At 41.3% G+C, this 18,675-nt stretch overlaps 1 protein-coding gene across 4 annotated transcripts in view; it reads left to right on the top strand.

The window, feature by feature from the left end:
• The window catches only part of sorbs2a (sorbin and SH3 domain containing 2a), a 52,602-nt gene extending 37,778 nt beyond the window's left edge, over window positions 1-14,824 (top strand). Inside the window, exons 17-29 of one of the 4 annotated variants that reach the window (XM_085458908.1) lie at window positions 838-1,013; window positions 1,452-3,284; window positions 4,736-4,812; window positions 5,097-5,143; window positions 5,532-5,646; window positions 5,757-5,885; window positions 6,468-6,662; window positions 7,310-8,350; window positions 9,146-9,607; window positions 10,073-10,156; window positions 10,475-10,512; window positions 11,741-11,847; window positions 13,226-14,824. In XM_085458908.1, coding sequence (XP_085315034.1) covers window positions 838-1,013; window positions 1,452-3,284; window positions 4,736-4,812; window positions 5,097-5,143; window positions 5,532-5,646; window positions 5,757-5,885; window positions 6,468-6,662; window positions 7,310-8,350; window positions 9,146-9,607; window positions 10,073-10,156; window positions 10,475-10,512; window positions 11,741-11,847; window positions 13,226-13,287 — 4,366 coding nt within the window. In that variant the 3' untranslated portion in view covers window positions 13,288-14,824. Of the gene's footprint in view, window positions 1-837; window positions 1,014-1,451; window positions 3,285-4,735; window positions 4,813-5,045; window positions 5,144-5,531; window positions 5,647-5,756; window positions 5,886-6,467; window positions 6,663-7,309; window positions 8,351-9,145; window positions 9,608-10,072; window positions 10,157-10,474; window positions 10,513-11,740; window positions 11,848-13,225 lie in introns of all 4 variants that reach the window. The other 3 variants (XM_085458911.1, XM_085458910.1, XM_085458909.1) reach the window with 3 other exon arrangements.
• The last annotated feature ends 3,851 nt before the right edge of the window (window positions 14,825-18,675 follow it).

Here is an 18,675-nt window from a genome sequence, read left to right as displayed (position 1 = left end):
ACAAGCGCATGGCACAACACAGAAGAGCCACCTCCACAGGACAAGACTCAGCAGTCCATCTGCATCTTAAGGATAAAGGACACTCTTTCGAGGATGCCAATGTTCACATTTTGGACAGAGAGGACAGATGGTTTGAAAGAGGAGTGAAAGAAGCCATCTATGTCCACTGTGAGCGACCATCTTTGAACAGAGGCGGGGGTTTACGACACCAACTCTCTGCCATCTATAATCCAGTTTTGAGATCCCTTCCCAGACGCCTTAACGCCCACTCACATCCTGGGCCATCTGACCTCAGGAATTCGCATGATAAGGTGGGGCCAGGTTTCACAATGAACACACCCGAAACTCTGGCTGATTGGGACCCACACCCAGTCTCACACCTTGGCTCAGGCGATTAGAGGATCATCAGGGGGTCCTTTTGTCCCTCTGTGGGGGGTTACTCCCACTAGGTTTATATCTGGGACTCTCCACCATTTGACCTTAGAACTGAAGAAGCTTCTCGGATGAGAGGTGAAACGTCTTCAAGCAACTTAAAGAAGTCCAGACACTTTTCTTTGCAAGCTCCTTTGACTACGATGACCTGGATGACTGAGAACCTTCACAGACATATTCTATGTAAATTTAACATCTCCTTTTGTCAGTAGCATCATTTCTTACAAAAGAGGTTATTTCTTAAAACTACTGGGTTACTTTTAATTTATTTATTTTTTGCCTGTTGTCAATTCAACTACTCATGACTTTGGTAAATAAACAGTGCTCCCACAGGAGATTTATAGTGTCTGTATTCGCCTTCTGCAAACTGGATTCACTGACTGTTTGGCCCATTCTTTATTGTAGTGCTGCCAGTGACTACAGGAAGAGAAGGAAGTCTGAGCCGTCAAGCTCCCAAGTGAATGCTCCATCTCAGAGCCGAGCTGCAACTTCCCCTAAACCAGTGGATGCCTACAGACCCAGCAGCAGCCTAAAGAAACCCGTCATTCGTTCCTCACCATCCTCACCCTCCAGAGCCAAAGGTAGCCACGCTTTCACAGATGCAGCTTCTTTCACTTCTGGGTATTTCATGAAAAGAGATATTTTTTTGTATTTTGCTGTTTGGCAAATCCAGAAGAAAGTTACCATTACTGTTTAGCCACCAAAGGCTCACCCTAGGTCAGGTTGTGTTTGTTTTCCCTTCTTTTCCCAACACATGCATGTGAACTGTGCTTATATGATTTTGTTGGGTTTTTTGCAATATGATGCCTTTCTGGTATAAACCTTAAAGTTCACTGATTGGTGGAAGTCTGAAGGAAAAAAAAAAAGAACATCAAGTCATCTGTTTTTTCCATCCATTCTTCTCTCCTGTTTATTCTCCCTCTCCCCAGCTCTTCTACTGTTTTGCTGGGTATTATTTCTTAACTTGCTTTCCTCCTTCTTCTCTCTCACCACGCTGCTCTCTATTGGACATCTAAAAGGTGGGGACGCATGCAGCATGTATTCAAACAGTTTGACCTCTCCAGGTCCTTATCAGCAGCCCTTTGTTCCCCCAGTCCCATCTGACCCTCTCAATTCAAATGAGGATGGCAGCCAAGATGGCAGCTCTTCCTCCAAACAGTCTGTCTGTTGTAAGAACAGCTGGCAGACAAAACGCCAGAATGCTGAGACGTGGAGCAGTGCAGAGGAAGCGCCAGCTTCTCCTGCCAAGCTAAAGTCACGCAGTTGTGATGACCTACTCAACGATGGGCGTTCTAGCTCGGGTGGACGAAATGCTACCCGCTCAGAGAGTGCTGGGTCACTGGTATGCGATGGAAATCTCTCCACAGTATCATCATCTACTCGTTCATTACCCCGTCTCCATCGACGACGAGCACACGACTCGCCGGGCTTTCTCCAGCTCTATCGAAAGATGCACCAGATCGACAGAGCTCAGCTAATTCCATCTGAAGTCATCCGGTCGGTCCGTGCGCGCATCCTGGATCTAGAGCGTCAGCCTCATCTGCTTCGGCATCGCCTCTCTCCTTGGACACCCTCCTGGGGTGTGGAAGTGCCACGTGATATGGTGCCAAACCGCATTTCTGAATATGAGCGTCTTATTCAGAAATCCAAATCCATGCCTAACTTGGGTGATGGCGAGGTGCCTTCAGGCACCACCACACCAGGTGGCTCATCATCTCGAGCTAGCAGTGGTGGTGGTGTCACACCCAGTTATCCAAAACGCCGTTTTTCAATAGAGTCTTTACTGGAAGAAGACAACAATGGAAACAGTGGAACAGTACCTCAAACCATGGATCACTTACACCGACCTCGTAGCCCCCCTGAGGGACAGCCTCGTGTTGGACCAGACCCCGGGCGTGGACGGTCCTTCCCCGCTCCTCCTGTTCTCCAAGGCCCCCAAGCCAACCCAGACTATTCTGACAGTGAACAAGACGCTGTTGCCTCTGACCTCAGTGACTTCATTCAGGTTGAAGGCTCGTCATTTTGCAGTGAGAGTGACTTTGACCATTGCTCACTAACCTCCTCTGAGAGCCTATACGGCTCTTCCACCCTCCACCACCATCACCACCACCTCCGTCACCACCACCACCATCACCACCATCATCCTGGTCACCAGAGTCTTGGCCAGAGCCAAGGCTACCAACACCGCCATCTCATCAGCACCTGCAAAGGCCGCTGCCCGGCTTCATATACCCGTTTCACAACCATGATACGTCATGAGCGGGAACGCGCGCGACAGGAGCACCAGAGACCTTCACAGCAGACCCGCAGCAGCCATTCCCAAAACCAGAGCTCACAATCCCAGCAATCGATGTCCAAGCTGGCCTTCCTGGTCAGTCCAGTGCCTTTCCGCAGGAAAAAGGGCTCACCACCTACCTCTAGAAGATGCAGTGGGGGCGGAGGTCGAGGTAGCAGACCCAAGTCTAAACAGGCAATTTACGAAGCGCTAGATGCAGCTTTGAGAGACATATATGAGCACATTCAAGCAGAGAGAGGCCACAGAAACCCTCGGGCACCTGATGATAGCATCCTGAGAAGAATCTTGGCAGAACTGCTGCCAAATGTGCCAGAACGCAGCTCCTCGTTGCGGGGAAGGAGGGGGTGTTGGCACGGCGGTCACTCCTCTGCATCGTTGTACCCAGACAGTAGCCCCACTGGGTATGCCTCATATAGAGGAGAGCCCTCAACACCACGGTTACAGTCACCACGGATACAGTCACCAATCAGTGCCTGTTATGGACGACAGTTGGAGACCTCAAACAACAATGATTATGGAGAGGAGCAGGGCAATGGAAATGGTCTCTGTTACTCAGGTGGAAATAACACACATGTAACACCTCAGATACACACTACACTTAGCAGTCACTTAACATGAGTGTGTTTCACAACAAATACATGCATGCATACAAGCATAAATACACGAAGGCACATATACATCCACTTACATTTATCTCAGTGTCTCTTTCAGTTTTGTCTGCACTCGTTGCCCAGTTCTCCTCATTGATCTGCCGACACTTCCATTACCATGCTTTTCTGTTTAATTGTATGGCATTGATTAAGACCCATTTACTGTAAATTCTCGAGACAAATCTGGCTATTTGTTTATTTTGTTAAGTTAATGTGAGTGAAGCTTCCTGCTATTTTTTTAGTAAAATAAGAGGACAGTGCTTCTGCTTTAATTTGAAACACTGCACAGAATGTGGAGTTTTATTGGCAGATCCTCAATGAACAGATGAAGAAAACAGTGGAGAAGCTGAACTATTACAGTGAAATAGTACAAAAGTACAGTGAGGGATACAAATAACATGGTCCAAGTATAATAAGTCTGTTTTAGCACTGATGAAAAGGGTTTGAAACAGGAGAGGGATTGTTTCAAATGCTGGCTTTGTTTTCTGCAATTTTGGAAGACAGATATTTGAGAATTTACAGTATATTGCTCTGTAATCCTGTCTCAAAGATGTAATATTTCTTTACACCTTACTTTTAGGCTCCTAATGAACGAGTCATTAACTGGATTTTGGAGTTTGGCTATACAAAGAATTGAATTCTCTCACCAGAAGCCGAGGTTTACGTGTAGACTTGAATTTATAGTTGGGTTTAGGCAGTGTCTAAACCTCAAATCACAAAACGGAACAGGATGTGTAGTTACTTCAGGTGGATATTGATCAAACACTTTTGTTTTAAATGTGTTGTCAGTGAATGTGTTCAAAAAATCTACTTTCATGTTCAGAGTAAGAAATAATAATCTGGTTACAGTTTCCTTCAAACCGTATTTGTTATTTCAGTTTATTTGTAAAGAAATATAACTTCTAAGAGACAAGGTTGATGTTTGGGGTAAATTGTTGTGAATGTTCCTTTTTTTTTTTTTTATGCATTTTGTTTTTCTTGTATCATTTGTCTGTTTCAAACATTTATTTATAGTTATCGCATTATTACCAGGTCATTTTCTTTCCCGTAATCCTTTTGATCCTACGTTTTTGTTGTTTGCCATATTTTTTTGCTCTGTATCCCCCGTGTTTCATTTAGTTTTCCGGGTATTTTGTAGCATCGCATGTGTCTATTTGTGCTGTTGTCCAATCACCTTGTTTTCTCCAATGAAAAACAAATAAAACACACCTGTTTATGACCCAAGCTTCCATTCCCTCATTTACCTGTTTGAGTGGCATCATCACTGTTTCCCAGATCACACTTTGTATTGTAGGTGATGTGGCATGTTCGCTTAGTAACTCCTGTGAACCTTTTCATGTGTCTCTGCTAATCACAGACCAGGACATCTCCAGGAGTTCCACACTGGATGGACGCCACACACCCCAGAACAGAAGACCCACTCCTGACAGAGAGGTACAACATTGGAACTGGTGGTGCACTTAACACATTTATACACGGTGCATTTCTCTCAAATAACATGTAATCAATGTGCTCAAAAGGGTAACGTCTTTGTCTTTAATTTCCCAGTTCTGTAGCACATTGATATTTATATTTATTCTTAAAAATTCAAAATAATTATGTTACATACGTGTTTCATATACCTGGTAATGCTTGTGGGCTTTCTTTCTCTCACTCCACTCTTTTAGGTCTCCCATAAACAGATGACACAACTTATTCTGTTCTCTCTCCTCCATCAGAAACAACCTGCAAGAGCCATTTATGATTTTAAGGCACAAACGAGCAAGTGAGTACAACAAGCTTAGAGTGCACGCGTGAGAGAGCCGAGTCTAAGAACGCAGACATCTAACTGCACGTCAGCAAACTCAATGTCCTTTATTTACATTTTGTAGTTGTAATATTGCTTTCATGTATACCAGTATAACACCTTACCACCATAATCTGATGGGGGGTTTTTTTCTTTTAGATGTATGCATGAATAAAGCTGCTTTCTGCATTGCTGTCTCTTATTATTTTGCTCTTATTACTTATATTATTTTGCTTTCCTGGCTGACATTTTGTCACCGATGCTCGTGCTGCAGAAGTCGCCGTGTCTTGTTCAGCTGCTATGTTATGTCCATGCAGTGGATGAAAGATGCATGCAGAGGCCCTTCACTCATAAAACTGTGTTACAGGGAGCTGACATTTAAAAAGGGTGATGCAGTGAACATCATCAGGCAGATAGATAACAACTGGTATGAAGGAGAACACCGTGGGCGAGTGGGAATATTCCCTATAGCATATGTAGAGGTAAGTCGGCTGCTGATTTCTGGTCTGAATATGGCTTGGTTGTATTTGAATATGCATCTCCTCCAACATGACACGCATACAGGTTTACACCATTTTTCACACATTTACAGAAGATGCCGTCTTCAGAGAAGCAGCAGCCAATCCGTCCTCCTCCTCCAGCACATGTCAGAGAGATTGGAGAGGCAGTGGCCCGCTACAACTTTAACGCTGATACTAACGTGGAGTTGTCACTGAGAAAGGTATTTCAACTTAAAGCATGTTTATAATGTTTTTGTCATTGATTTAAATATTTGAAGTGCTGGCTTTTGCAGTTATATCTAAAGGTAAAGATGTTACTAAATTGTAGTAAAAAAAAATGCAGTCCTCTGAAGAACTAAATTCCCGGTATTCTCTGTTCCATAGGAAGGAACTTCTAATCAAATGCAGTTTGATAAAGCAGACATATTGTATAAATTCCTCTATTCATATCAGATTTGAGGCCTAAAGCTAGGCCAAAACTGAGCCATGCAACAGGACAATGATCTCAAGCACAGCAGCAAATTTATAACATAAAGGCTGAAAAAGAAAAGAATCGATGTGTTACAATGATTGAGTCAAAAGCAAGAAAGTGCATAATGATATGCGCATAAATTGATGACAAAGAACTGAAGCGCCGTTAAGAAGAGTGGGACAAAATGATGTAAAATGACATGGGGAAAAAAGCCACATTGTGGTTTAAGTAAGTGTGAGAGGACCTGCTGTGGGGTCCTGTTCATTCCACCGTTCCTGATTTGCAGCTAAGTGCCTTGTTTGTGTGTTGTTGGTGTGTCTGATGTGTGCAGGGTGAGAGAGTGATTGTGATAAGGCAGGTGGATCAGAATTGGTATGAGGGGAAAATCCCAGACACAACCAAACAGGGGATCTTTCCTGTGTCCTACGTTGACCTTGTCAAGCGATCTCCATCCAAAAGCTCCGCCCATCACATAGATCCACATGGTTACCCCAGCAACAGGACACCAAGCTCCACACCCGTCAAGGTAAGAGAGTCTAGAGCCTGCTTACTCGTCAAGCCACAAAAAACAATAGAGCAACTTCAGATCAGATTTGTGCCTTGAAGATATTGATTAAGTTATACTTGAACTTGGCTTTTATTATTTATTTTATCAAAGTTATAAGTAATCAGAGCCTAATTATTGTTAAATTACATTGTTACTGTTTAAAATCACGTGTTTGTGTGATGGTCTCTTTATTTCCTGTTTTATGCAGTTTTCCTCACAGTTGTATGGGATGTATGTATAGTCAAAGTTTATTACAGAGGACACTGTTTATTTTCAAATGCGCTCTATAAATAAACTTTACTTGACTGTACGACAGTGCAATAATGTAAATAATGCATCTCTTTCAGGGGCTTCATAAATTCATTAAGATGTGATTTTGGGGGGTATTTCTTCATCTTAAAAAAAGCTGTTGGTTATCAACTTGCACCCCAAATAAAAAGAAAATAAAGATCCAAAACTTCCCTCTGGTGTAACGGTAGTCTAGTAATTAGTGAATACTTTAACTATAGTAAGTCTTCTGTTCTACCTTGAAGAGTCAAAACGTACATAAAAACACACAGCACGTCTCTGTTCTAGTTTCATAAATCACCCACTGTTCCTTCTTTTTTTGCTTTATTTTCATGGAGCCTTTCTATCATCCACCTCCACCACCCACCACCCACAAACCCCCCTCCCCTCACCCCTCTTTGAGAAGCCTTGACCTGCAAGCCATCACCACCGAGTGGCTGTCCCTCACAGTGGAGCCGTCAGCATCCACTCAAGCTCGCTCCCTCACGAACACCCCTCTGCCGCCCACACCGCCTCCTCTCCCCTCTGACCTTGCATCTCTCCTAAAGGCTCAAGAGCCCAAAGCACTCTCATCTGCACAGCCACAAAAAAGTTTCACCTTGTCATCCCTAGCAACCACAGCCTGCAAAGAATTTTCCAGAACGCCCACTTTTAAAGACGCAAACCTCAGTTTAGGTCACACCACAGCTGTCTCACCCATCTCCCCCCCTACTCCTCCTCCTCCAGACCCCCATTTCTCATTAACCTCTCCACTGCCTGACTCTTCATTTCAATATAACTGTGGCAGAGGACTGCATATCACTGAGGAAGACTCAAACTTAGGAATTACTACGCCTGAGGTTTTATCAGAGCCGATAAAATCAGCCACACCTCCTGCACAAGAGCACAAATCCACAGTACGAGTAAACAAAAGCAGGGAAGCCCCGGACACTAAACTGCAAGTCAAAGACCCTTATGATGAGCTGTTGTGCATGTTTTTGGATGGTTCCAGCAGCACAGATGATGGTGATGTTTTGAGATCATCTCCAGTAGATTCTTCAGCAGCTAAGCTGACCAAAACGTCCCAAAGCAGGCTCTTCCCATTAAAAGAGGAAGAATCCCATCAGTCGGACGTAAAGCCCCCAGCGGTCACTCCTGCAAGCAACTCAACAGGCAGCTTTCAGTTAGCAGTGCAGCTTCACAAGCCTGTAACAATGGAGCCCCTATGTGTTTCGTGGGGAGAGCAGTCAAAAAATGTGAATGGGCAACGTTTTGACTCACATAGACCACCGTCAGTACAAGCAAAGGAATACACTGAGTTGTTCATTGAAGAAGACGATGAAGCTAGAAGTGAGAAAGAGCAGGATGTTAGAGTTTTAAATCAGATGCACAGCCCACAGGTACAGCATGGTGTGCACTACATCTGTTGAGTTTGGAAATGCTATAGGGCCTTAGAAGGGACATTGAGGAATTAAGTTAATATACTGTATGATGTCATTCCCCGCCAAAATTAGCAAGTGTGTCCCATCGTCCTTTTTTTATGTTTTGTTTTGTTTTCTCCCATCTCCTGCTGCGCGACTGCAAAATGCTGAGGCGCATAGTGCGTATAAGTCGCTAGCACTATGCTGACTCATTAACTGCAGAGCTCCAAACCTCTTCTGGCATTAACATCAGCATAGAAACTGTTCACCAGGAGCTTCTTGGCATTGGTTTCCATGGCCGAGCAGCTCCTGTAGGTGCAGTACACCCAGGGTTGTTGTTTTTTTTGTTTGTTTGTTTGTTTGTTTGTTTTTTTGGGGTGGGGGGGTGTATTTAGTGTTCAAGAGGCACTTGAGTTCTCTTTCCAGTTTTTTTAAAAATTGTGTTATTTTTGGCATCTGATTTAAAAAATAATACATTATTTTTATTATTGTTATCTAGTCTAGTCTAGGGCGCATTATAGACTTGTGTTCTTATTTCCATTCAACACTGATCACAAGATTTTTTGGAAACATCTCATACTCAGTGGAAACTAGTGGATATATTTTTGTTCATTAGGATACTTATCACAAGATTGTTTTTATATATATATATATATATATATATATATAATTATACTTTCCTCCATGTCCCGTCTGGGGTTTAGTAAATCACAAACAGAACAGCTCATCCCGTGATTACACTTGAGTATTCACATGTGTGTCTTTACCCCGTAGGCTGAAGTGTCTCCATCTACTCAGTTTCCCCACAATGGTCCCTCCTCCCCCTCCACACCACCCCCTGTGACCTCCCTGCTTTCCACTTCTTTTTCCTCTGCTTGCCCTTCATCCTCTTTCTCCCACACACAACAGCAGCACAATCGTAGTATCGTCCCTTCCTGTGACCATGCCTCCCCTCGTCCTCCGTCCCTTCCTCAGCTCACAACGTCACTGCTGCCTCCAATTTCTCCATCTGTCTCACCACCTCCCCTCCACTTCCCTCCAGACGATCCCTCTCAGCGGTCTGTCTCTCACCCCTCAAGCTCTCCTTTTCTTTCTAGTCCGGTCACGACATGTCCCATCTCAGAGCCAAATTTTCCCCTTCCTCCCGCTAACATTGCCCCTCCACCCTCCACTCAGCGCTGTCCCCCCACTGCCCCAACTGTACCACATCAAGGACGTAGGTCGCCTAAGGTGAAGGTAAAGCTGGCATGTAACGAGTATGCCGTTGATTTGTGGTGATGAGGATGATAAGAACTCTCATAATAGTGTATTTCTCTAACTACTAAGACGTGAACTGAATTGAGAAGTAACTGATTGGTTATATATATCAAAGATTAATTACAATTTATAATCAGATTTATAGATGCAATGCAAGCAGTACTGTTAGTTTCAGGCACTAATTCTCATTATATTAACATGTAAGTACCCAGCTGATGATTTTAGAGGCAGCAGAATACATGCTTGAATAACTGTTAATAGAGTTGTGAGCTGTAACTGTACTGTGTTGTGATTAGGAGGCTTTTTATTGGCATCAGCATGTTGATGATGTTTTACAGCATGTCTTTAGACTCTCTGTCTGTGTGCAGAGCTCAGAGTCGAGGTTGCTGTTGGTTACTGTTAAAGATTATAGGTGTGTTGCTTCTGGTCTTTCTGCCTGTTAAGCAGGATCCAATTGTTGGTGGTAAACCCCCTCGTAGCCCCATCTTGTCCCGGAGGTCCTATCTGTCACCCGTTAGAGGTCGAAGGGTAGGGGGGCATGTCTTCATTCAACCATGCTCATAGTGCACTCCTGTCTCTGTGCAGGAGGGAGATGTTGGGAATAACCATATCATTCATGACTGATAACGTGCTACAGTATGCTTTTTTTGGTTCATTTCTTTTTGTTCTTTTGTCATATGATGATTTATAATTTCACTTTGTGAGAAGATAAAAATCAAAAGTATCTTAGAGCAAAAAAACTTGCTAAAATCTTTTCTCCTCAAACACTAAACAAAAGCTCCACAAATGGCAAAACACAAATTTGTGTTAATCATTTGTGTTTCTCTCTTTGTCTCTAAAACTCAGCGGTCAGTACAAGATGCACTCCACGGTGGAGGAGACCCGTAAGTAGTATGATTTTAATTTTTTTTTGAATTGCTATTAACATCTTTCTCTGTGCTTTAAAAGGCGTGTGTGTGTGTGTGTGTGTGTGTGTGTGTGTGTGTGTGTGTGTGTGTGTGTGTGTGTGTGTGGCATTAACTGTAATCAAAACAACTGCACCCATCCAGTTTAAATTAGCTGTACTTAACTGCAGTGTTGGTCAAGTTACTTGAAAAAAGTAATCAGTAACTAATTACTGATTACTTCGACAAAAAAGTAATCCCGTTACTTTACTGATTACTTATTTTCAAAAGTAATTAATTACTTAGTTACTTAGTTACTTTTTAAAAACCCGATTTACAACCTGAATAGGTGATAAAGCGATAGATCTTTCAGCCCAATTCTACTTTTTCTACATAATCCATCATACAAAATGTAATCAAATGGAAAAGTCTCTTTTTTAAACTTGTTTTATCAGTTTTAATCTTTTAACTTTATGCATCAAGCAAAAATTTAATTATATGCAACATTCTCTGACTTGAATTAGTTTAACATTTAAACCTATTTTTGACACATTCCAGCACATAAAATAAAAAATAATTTGTGTTTACACTCACTCTTTCAAATAGATGCAAGTAAAACACAGCAGGAAATAAATAAAGTCAAAGACTCGGCGGTCCTGTTGCTCTATTTTCACCTGTAAAGCAGGAGTGGGGTAGGCGGAGGTTTACCCTGGTGCAGGTGTGCCGCGGTCAGTTGAAGAATCCGCGAGTTTCTCTGTGAGTTTCCCATTACGTCGTAGCTACTCGGTGCTTGCTTGGAAGTTTTGGGGTTTTTTTCGCTGTAAAAAGAATTTTTCTTCCCACGCACGATGGATGCTAATGTTTTTGTCACTTTTTATGGAATCAAACTCAAAGTAAGGTCAGTACTTCCACGCTTTAAACGCTGCACGCTCATACTCTCTCCCACAATCGATATACGATCCATTGTTGATCTGCACACAGCTGTTGTCACTAACGGCGCACTCGCTTACGTCACTGTCGTGAGACATTCTCGCAAAAAATCACGGTTTTAGTAACGCAGCGTTCCTACGGGAAAGTAACTGTAATCTAATTACCGTTTTTGCAATAGTAATCCCTTACTTTACTCGTTACTTGAAAAAAGTAATCAGATTACGTGTTACTGCCCATCTCTGCTTAATAGTGAAGAAATACTTGCCAAAGAATAAAAATCAAATCTTTTCCAACCCAGGTACCAGGCGCTGTACAACTACATGCCTCGCAATGAGGATGAGCTGGAGCTGCGGGAGGGAGACGTCGTTGATGTGATGGAGAAGTGCGATGATGGCTGGTTTGTTGGTAAGATGAACAGGCATCAGCCAACAAAAGTAATAGAGATAGAAATACAAAATGCATTGAGCCAAACACATGATGAACTAAAAGTGAGTTTATCACTATATAAGTGTATAAAGCAGTAGAATTATATTGTTACACTTGCCTGCCTCTTCTATAAATGTATAAAATCCAATCATCCAGTCACATGGCAGCATCTCAATGAATTTAGGCATGTAGTAATGATCAGGAGGACCTGATGAAAATGTACAGGATTTTCCCAAATAACCATCTCTGCAGAACAGCCTGAAAAATAGAAAATGGCCAGACTGTTTCCAACTAATAGGAGGTCAGCAGTAACTAAAATAACCACTCATTATAATCAAGTTATGCAGAAGAGCATCTCTGAATACAAAGAGCAGCAGAAGACCATACAGGGACCCACTCCTGTGAACTAAAAACAGGAAACCAATGCTACCATTTACATGGGCTCAGAAAAATTGGACATCAGAAGATTGAAAAAATGATTTCTGCTACAGCATGCAGGTTGTTGATGTCATTGTGCCAATGTGGATTGGAATCTCTGAGGAATGTTTCCACAGCACTTTGTTCAATCTGTGGCACAAAGAATTAAGGAAGTACCAGCAAGACGTCGATAATTGTCATAATAAATGAAGCAGAAATGAGCGCACTGACTGAATAAGCAGGAAGAATGCAGAAAATAAATACAGTCAATGTTTAACTTGATAATGACTCCAATAAAGTGCTGAACTACTTTCAGTTAAATTAGGAATTTGATAACTCTGTCCACCACTGTATATATCAAAAAAATCGATATAATTTTATAGATACTCACAAAAATCACAGAATTTACCTCAAGGAACTTTTACACTTTATACAGTGCATTTTGTGCTTTTGTTTGTTATTTTTTCCTGTTGTGTTTGTGCTGGTTTCTAGCTTTTTAACCATTACTAATGTATGAGTTAAAGGTTTAGTCAGTTACAATGGACCGAATGGACCATGAAATTAATGTGATTTGAGAACACCAACTTTGGACCCCCTCCTTAATTTAATGTCTAAAGTCAGGGTGTAAAGACAAACACGACCTAAAACCTTCTAAAAAATAGAGGAAAACTAAAGCATAAAAATGTAGAAAAACTAGACACACCACTAGATGTCAGTGTGGCTTCAGCACTGACTGGGGGAGAAGACAAAACAACCATATCCCTCACAGCTGAGCACAGATTAAGTGTCATTTCTTTGTTTTTCAAAAATGAAACTTGCTTAAATGTTGGTGTAGTTCTGAATCTCCACAGTTGGCAGATTTCTAGACTACAGCTGACATTTGTGCCATAGTCGTGTTTCAGCCCTGACAGTTTCCTTTCATTGTTCTGTGTTTGTGAAGGGACCTCTCGAAGGAGCAAGTTGTTTGGAACCTTCCCAGGAAACTACGTGAAGCAGCTATAATGATTCCAAACTCCCGCTGACCCCGCCCCTTTCTATGACCCGTTCATCGCCCTCCTCAGCACAGCACCCGCAGGACATCAACAAAGACCTGCAGCACACGTTTGTGTTTGCGTGTATGTGTGTGGCTTGTCAGCTTCACACAGACAAAATACTTAGCTCTAACTAGCCATCTTTAATGGAAGACTTCTATAAAGTAATAACGCATTTTTTAAACTTATCTTTTTACCCTTATTTTTCTATTATGGAGAACCGAAGATTTGTGCTGCACCCAGTGACCTTTGACTTTTGACAATAACGGAAGTATATCTGCAGTGATGCTTTCCTTTCTTTTTCAGTTGTTTAAGGACATTAAGATCACCAAGAATACCTTTTTTTTTCTCCAGTAACTCAAAATTTAAATCACTTATAGTTAACTTCAGTGTTTATTTACAGATGTCTCCACAAAGATTTAGTGCAGAGAGTGTTAAAGGAAAGCAGTATTGTGTCAGAGGCCAGATGTGTTTTGGCAAATTAGGAGCCAACGTGTTGCATCATCATGCCAGGTAAAAGGATGGTTCAGCAAATGTTTTTTTGTTTTACTTTGGGGGATATTATTTAATAAAATGAACAATAAGTTTAAATACTGCAGACGTGAAGAAAAACACTATCACAGACTTAGCTCCAGATTATAAACACGTTGTTGCTGTTCAGTTATTTTCACGTTAGAATTGAAGCACTTTTACTGAACTTGATCACAAACAATCTCTTTGGTTTCTTTTTTTAACCTCACTTCAGATTTTACACAGCAGAGGTCATTTTGACTGCGCCTGGCTTCGGGGGAGAGGAGTGTGTTGAAAGTGTATGCAGAAAGGTTACTGACCTTTTTTTAGGTATTATATTTATTAGAAGACGAAGGCTGGTCTCACTGTGTTATACGATGATTTTTAGAAAGAACGGAGCACCACATTGTTTTTTTTGGGATTTTTTTAAGCATATTTTAACAGTACCTAACTTACATTTGAATGATTGTTATTTTATGGTCATCATTATTCAAAGTCCAGGTTCTGAGTGATTACAGAAAAACAAAAACACAATGGTTAATGGGCTAAAAAGAACTTACTGTTGTTTTATGATGAATTTATTTAAGTCAGATACAGGACGGGAATTTTGAAAACCTTTGGAAATCACAGAACTGCTGTTGGATCTTTTATAGCTGTTGTCAGAGTGAGTGGGTAGTGTGTCATTACTCATGTTTGTACTGTTGTGAAATGATTGGCAATTTCCATCTTAGCGTGTCGTTCTCAGTAACTGATCTCTGTTTTGTTTTCTTCACAAAGAATGGACACTGACAACAAAACGATGTAAAAGCACCTTAAAATATTTTATCATTCACTGTCCTTCACGTCACTCTCTGTCATTCACCATTTCAGCCGGCGTGAGTTCACTGTGTGCGAGTGTGAGCGTGTCGTGTTTTTGTAAGCCTTTTTTTGTTTTTGTATGTGAGCTGTAAAATGGCCAACATCCACTTGCTTTATAAAGTCGGCTTTTTCTCATCCACCATCACGTTTGGTTTCCTCTTTCTTTCCATTTCGCATCATCAGTGGTGCTAACCCGCATTCTTCTGAGAACGTCTCGTGTAGCCGGGCTCGTAGGATTTTCTTTGCTCCAGTTCGTCGTTTTTACGTTGGTGGGGTATTTAAAGTGAATTTACTGTAGGTAGACCGAGTAGAGTTGGTGATCGCTGCCTTAAATCCAGCTCACTAATTTAATAGCCATGTATATGTAAACCTGTGATGCAAAAACAAAAAGAATAATTTATGCATATGTAGTTTAGAAAGTGTATGAAAGTGTGCAGAGAACATACAAAGTGTTCAGTGTTTAAACGTTAGGCCCTCTGCCTGCCTTTGATACGAGCGTAAGAACAAATTCGAAGCAAGGAGATGAATTTGATTGCTGATATGTTTATACGTGTATGAAGGTGTAAATCTTATGTTATTCATGTTATTATTGAACTCAATGCACACTCTTGGACCTGAGTATTTCTTGTAGGACTTGTTGGATGATTTTAAGGGGCTGTATTGCTAATAAAATCCAGCTGGTAGATCAAATATTCCAACAATTTTTTTTCTTTCAGCTCAACAGAAAAAGATTATGTCATCCACCTGAAATGAAAATCTCAGGTGCCATAGGCAGAAATCTAGAAATCCCTGGCATAAATCCTCTCCTACCAGAAGGTCACAGGACACACGCGTGAATTAATGTTCACTTTTGACGTCAAGCAGAATTTAAAAACTGCAAAGCGGTTTGCATCGGTATTGGACTGAACAGAGTGAAAAGTTCTGGGTATACAACCTACACAGATGTTCTTAGGTGCTCACATTAAGCATAGGTTGAAAGCTGATTGATAGAAATGTGGGCTGGAATACGAAAGCGAGTAACGTCAGAATTCAGCATGAAGGGTTTTTCCCCCTTCATTAAAACGTAAAACATCAAAAGAGCAGCACGAAAAGCAAAGGAAGCACCTGCAGAGAACAACCGTTTAAACCGTTTTTAACACTTGGTTTCACTTCACTACTAAGAAGGTCTTTGTCTATTATTACTTCAGCCCTATTCTCAGTAGACGCTAAGCTAAAGGACCAACAGACCGATTGTCATGGACACCGCCCCCTGGTGACAGTAAACTGCTACAACGTATACACGACTACTGGAAACTACCAATGTATAACCGGTGAAAAGCCCTGTGGTTGGAGAAATCTTGTGTCGGATGCTTTTTCTTTTGTTTTTTAAACCAGAAAACAGAGCCCAGAGTAGCTGGAGGCGGGTCGCTCCCTCTCAGACTTGAATTATTTTATTGTTGCCTGCCCTAGCTAAGGTAGGACATATAATTTAGATGGACACGAGTACCTACTAATTAGTGCTAGCTGACTAAAAACACAAATTTTGTAGACTGGAACTCAAAGCAGGGCACGTAATTCCATTCCCTGCAACCAGGCAAGTGTTTGTGGTGTCAGTGCCACAAAAAGAATTCAAACATCCATTTCAGTCCAGTTGACTTCAGGTCAGTGTTGGTCAAGTTACTTGAAAAAAGTAATCAGTAACTAATTACTTATTACTTCCTCAAAAAAGTAATCCCGTTACTTTACTGATTACTTATTTTCAAAAGTAATTAATTACTTAGTTACTTTTTAAAAACACGATTTACAACCTGAATAGGTGATAAAGCGATAGATCTTTCAGCCCAATTCTACTTTTTCTACATAATCCATCATACAAAATGTAATCAAATGGAAAAGTCTCTTTTTAAAACTTGTTTTATCAGTTTTAATCTTTTAACTTTATGCATCAAGCAAAAATTTAATTATATGCAACATTCTCTGACTTGAATAAATTAGTTTAACATTTAAACCTATTTTCTGCACATTCCAGCACATAAAATAAAAAAAATTTTGTGTTTACACTCAGTCTTTCAAATAGATGCAAGTAAAACACAGCAGAAAATAAATAAAGTCAAAGACTCAGCGGTCCTGTTGCTCTATTTTCACCTGTAAAGCAGGAGTAGGGCAGGCGGAGGTTTACCCTGGTGCAGGTGTGCCGCGGTCAGTGGAAGAATCCGCGAGTTTCTCTGTGTTTCCCATTACGTCGTAGCTACTTGGTGCTTGCTTGGAAGTTTTGGGGTTTTTTCGCTGTAAAAAGAAGTTTTCTTCCCACGCACAACGGACGCTAATGTTTTTGTCACTTTTTATGGAATCAAACTCAAAGTAAGGTCAGTACTTCCACGCTTTAAACGCTACACGCTCATACTCTCTCCTGCAATCGATATGTGATCCATTGTTGATCTGCACACAGCTGTTGTCACTAAAGGCGCACTCGCTTATGTCACTGTCATGAGACATTCTCGCAAAAAATCACTGTTTTAGTAACGCAGTAACGCAGCGTTCCTACGGGAAAGTAACGGTAATCTAATTACCGTTTTTGCAATAGTAATCCCTTACTTTACTCGTTTCTTGGAAAAAGTAATCGGATTACAGTAACGCGTTACTGCCCATCTCTGCTTCAGGTGACGTAAAATCACTGAACTGAATCCCCAACCCCAGAGGCAATCTTTTAATACAGGAGTTGACAGAGATTGACTCTCTTTTGGAGCCAGTAGAGGAAACCAATCTGCAGTAAAAGGCGGTCGTGTGCCAATAAGAAGGCAGCTGCATGTTCAAGTAAACCATCTCAGTATTTTGGCTCTCAGCTACAAGGACATTTCTTTCTTCTTACAAACAAAACTTTTGCAAAAGGTCACAAATTCTTTGCGAAGAAGCAAAGAAACAGCAGTTGGTGTCTGTGAGTGTGGAAGGTCCGCTTCAGTCCAAGCGATGTAAATTTCACCATCAGGAGGGGAACGTGTGCCCTGCAGTTTGTCACGACACTCTGGCTACAATCCACCATATGCACGGCTCCTCTAGGCAGACTTGAAAACAAGAATAAATAAAGGATAAATAAGGAGAGCTCTTTCAGTGGGTCTGCAAACAAGCAGAGTCCTGGTTTCAGTCACGTTCAACAGCGCTAGATTAGATTAGATTAGATTAGATAGAACTTTATTAATCCCTCAGGTGGGTTCCTCTGGGAAATTCGATTTCCAAAAAAGCACAGCACCGACAGAAGTTACAGAGTTACTGTGTTGCTATTGGTGGATTTTGAAGCTTCATCACACATTGAACCAGTAGAGCAGTCCTGATCTATGTTGCATTAAACTTGCATGACATATATAACTGTTCCATTCCTCAGGTAAAGCAAGGTAAACATAAAGTTCATATAATGCCTATATGCTTATGTACTTGAACGCTACACGTGTGCTAAATATGGTTTTGGTGTTACAGAGAATGGATGCCTAGATCTGTACTCTTACTGTTACGGCCTGTTAATTCTGTCCAGAGAGAAAGAAATGTGGAAACACAAGTGATTCCATGTCATGGCAACCACAGAAACAAACCATGAATCTGATCCACGCTGAAATACTGCAAGTGGGAAAGGGTTTTCAAGGCCGAAGGCGGAGTTTGTGGTGTGGATTCATAATGGCACATTTACATGATGAAGCCGCTCCCTGCTCAGGCTAAATGGCTATCACTGTTGACACAGATTAGTATGCCTTACTCACAGGAATGGACCATTTGATGTTTTTATTTATTTTTTATTTTAACTTATTAATAGTACTACACAGATATGAAAGGGGAGCAAAGAAAATTCTGTATTGGCTGAAAAATAAATTCCTGAGATCACAAAGAGCGAATTCAGATTTTGGCCTAGAAGAAGTCTTTAAAGACATGAAAAATGGCTCAGTTTAATAGAGTAGACAAAGCCCGGTTTCTGCTGTAAACACAATAAAAAATAAAAAAAACTTCAAGTCAGAGCTGGATTGTT

Source organism: Copadichromis virginalis, linkage group LG6 (assembly GCF_057382275.1).
Source record: "Copadichromis virginalis isolate Kocher_CV1m ecotype Utaka linkage group LG6, C_Virginalis_male_GT1.1, whole genome shotgun sequence".
NCBI classification, from domain to species: Eukaryota; Metazoa; Chordata; class Actinopteri; order Cichliformes; family Cichlidae; genus Copadichromis; species Copadichromis virginalis.
This window is presented reverse-complemented; position numbering and strand designations above follow the sequence as displayed.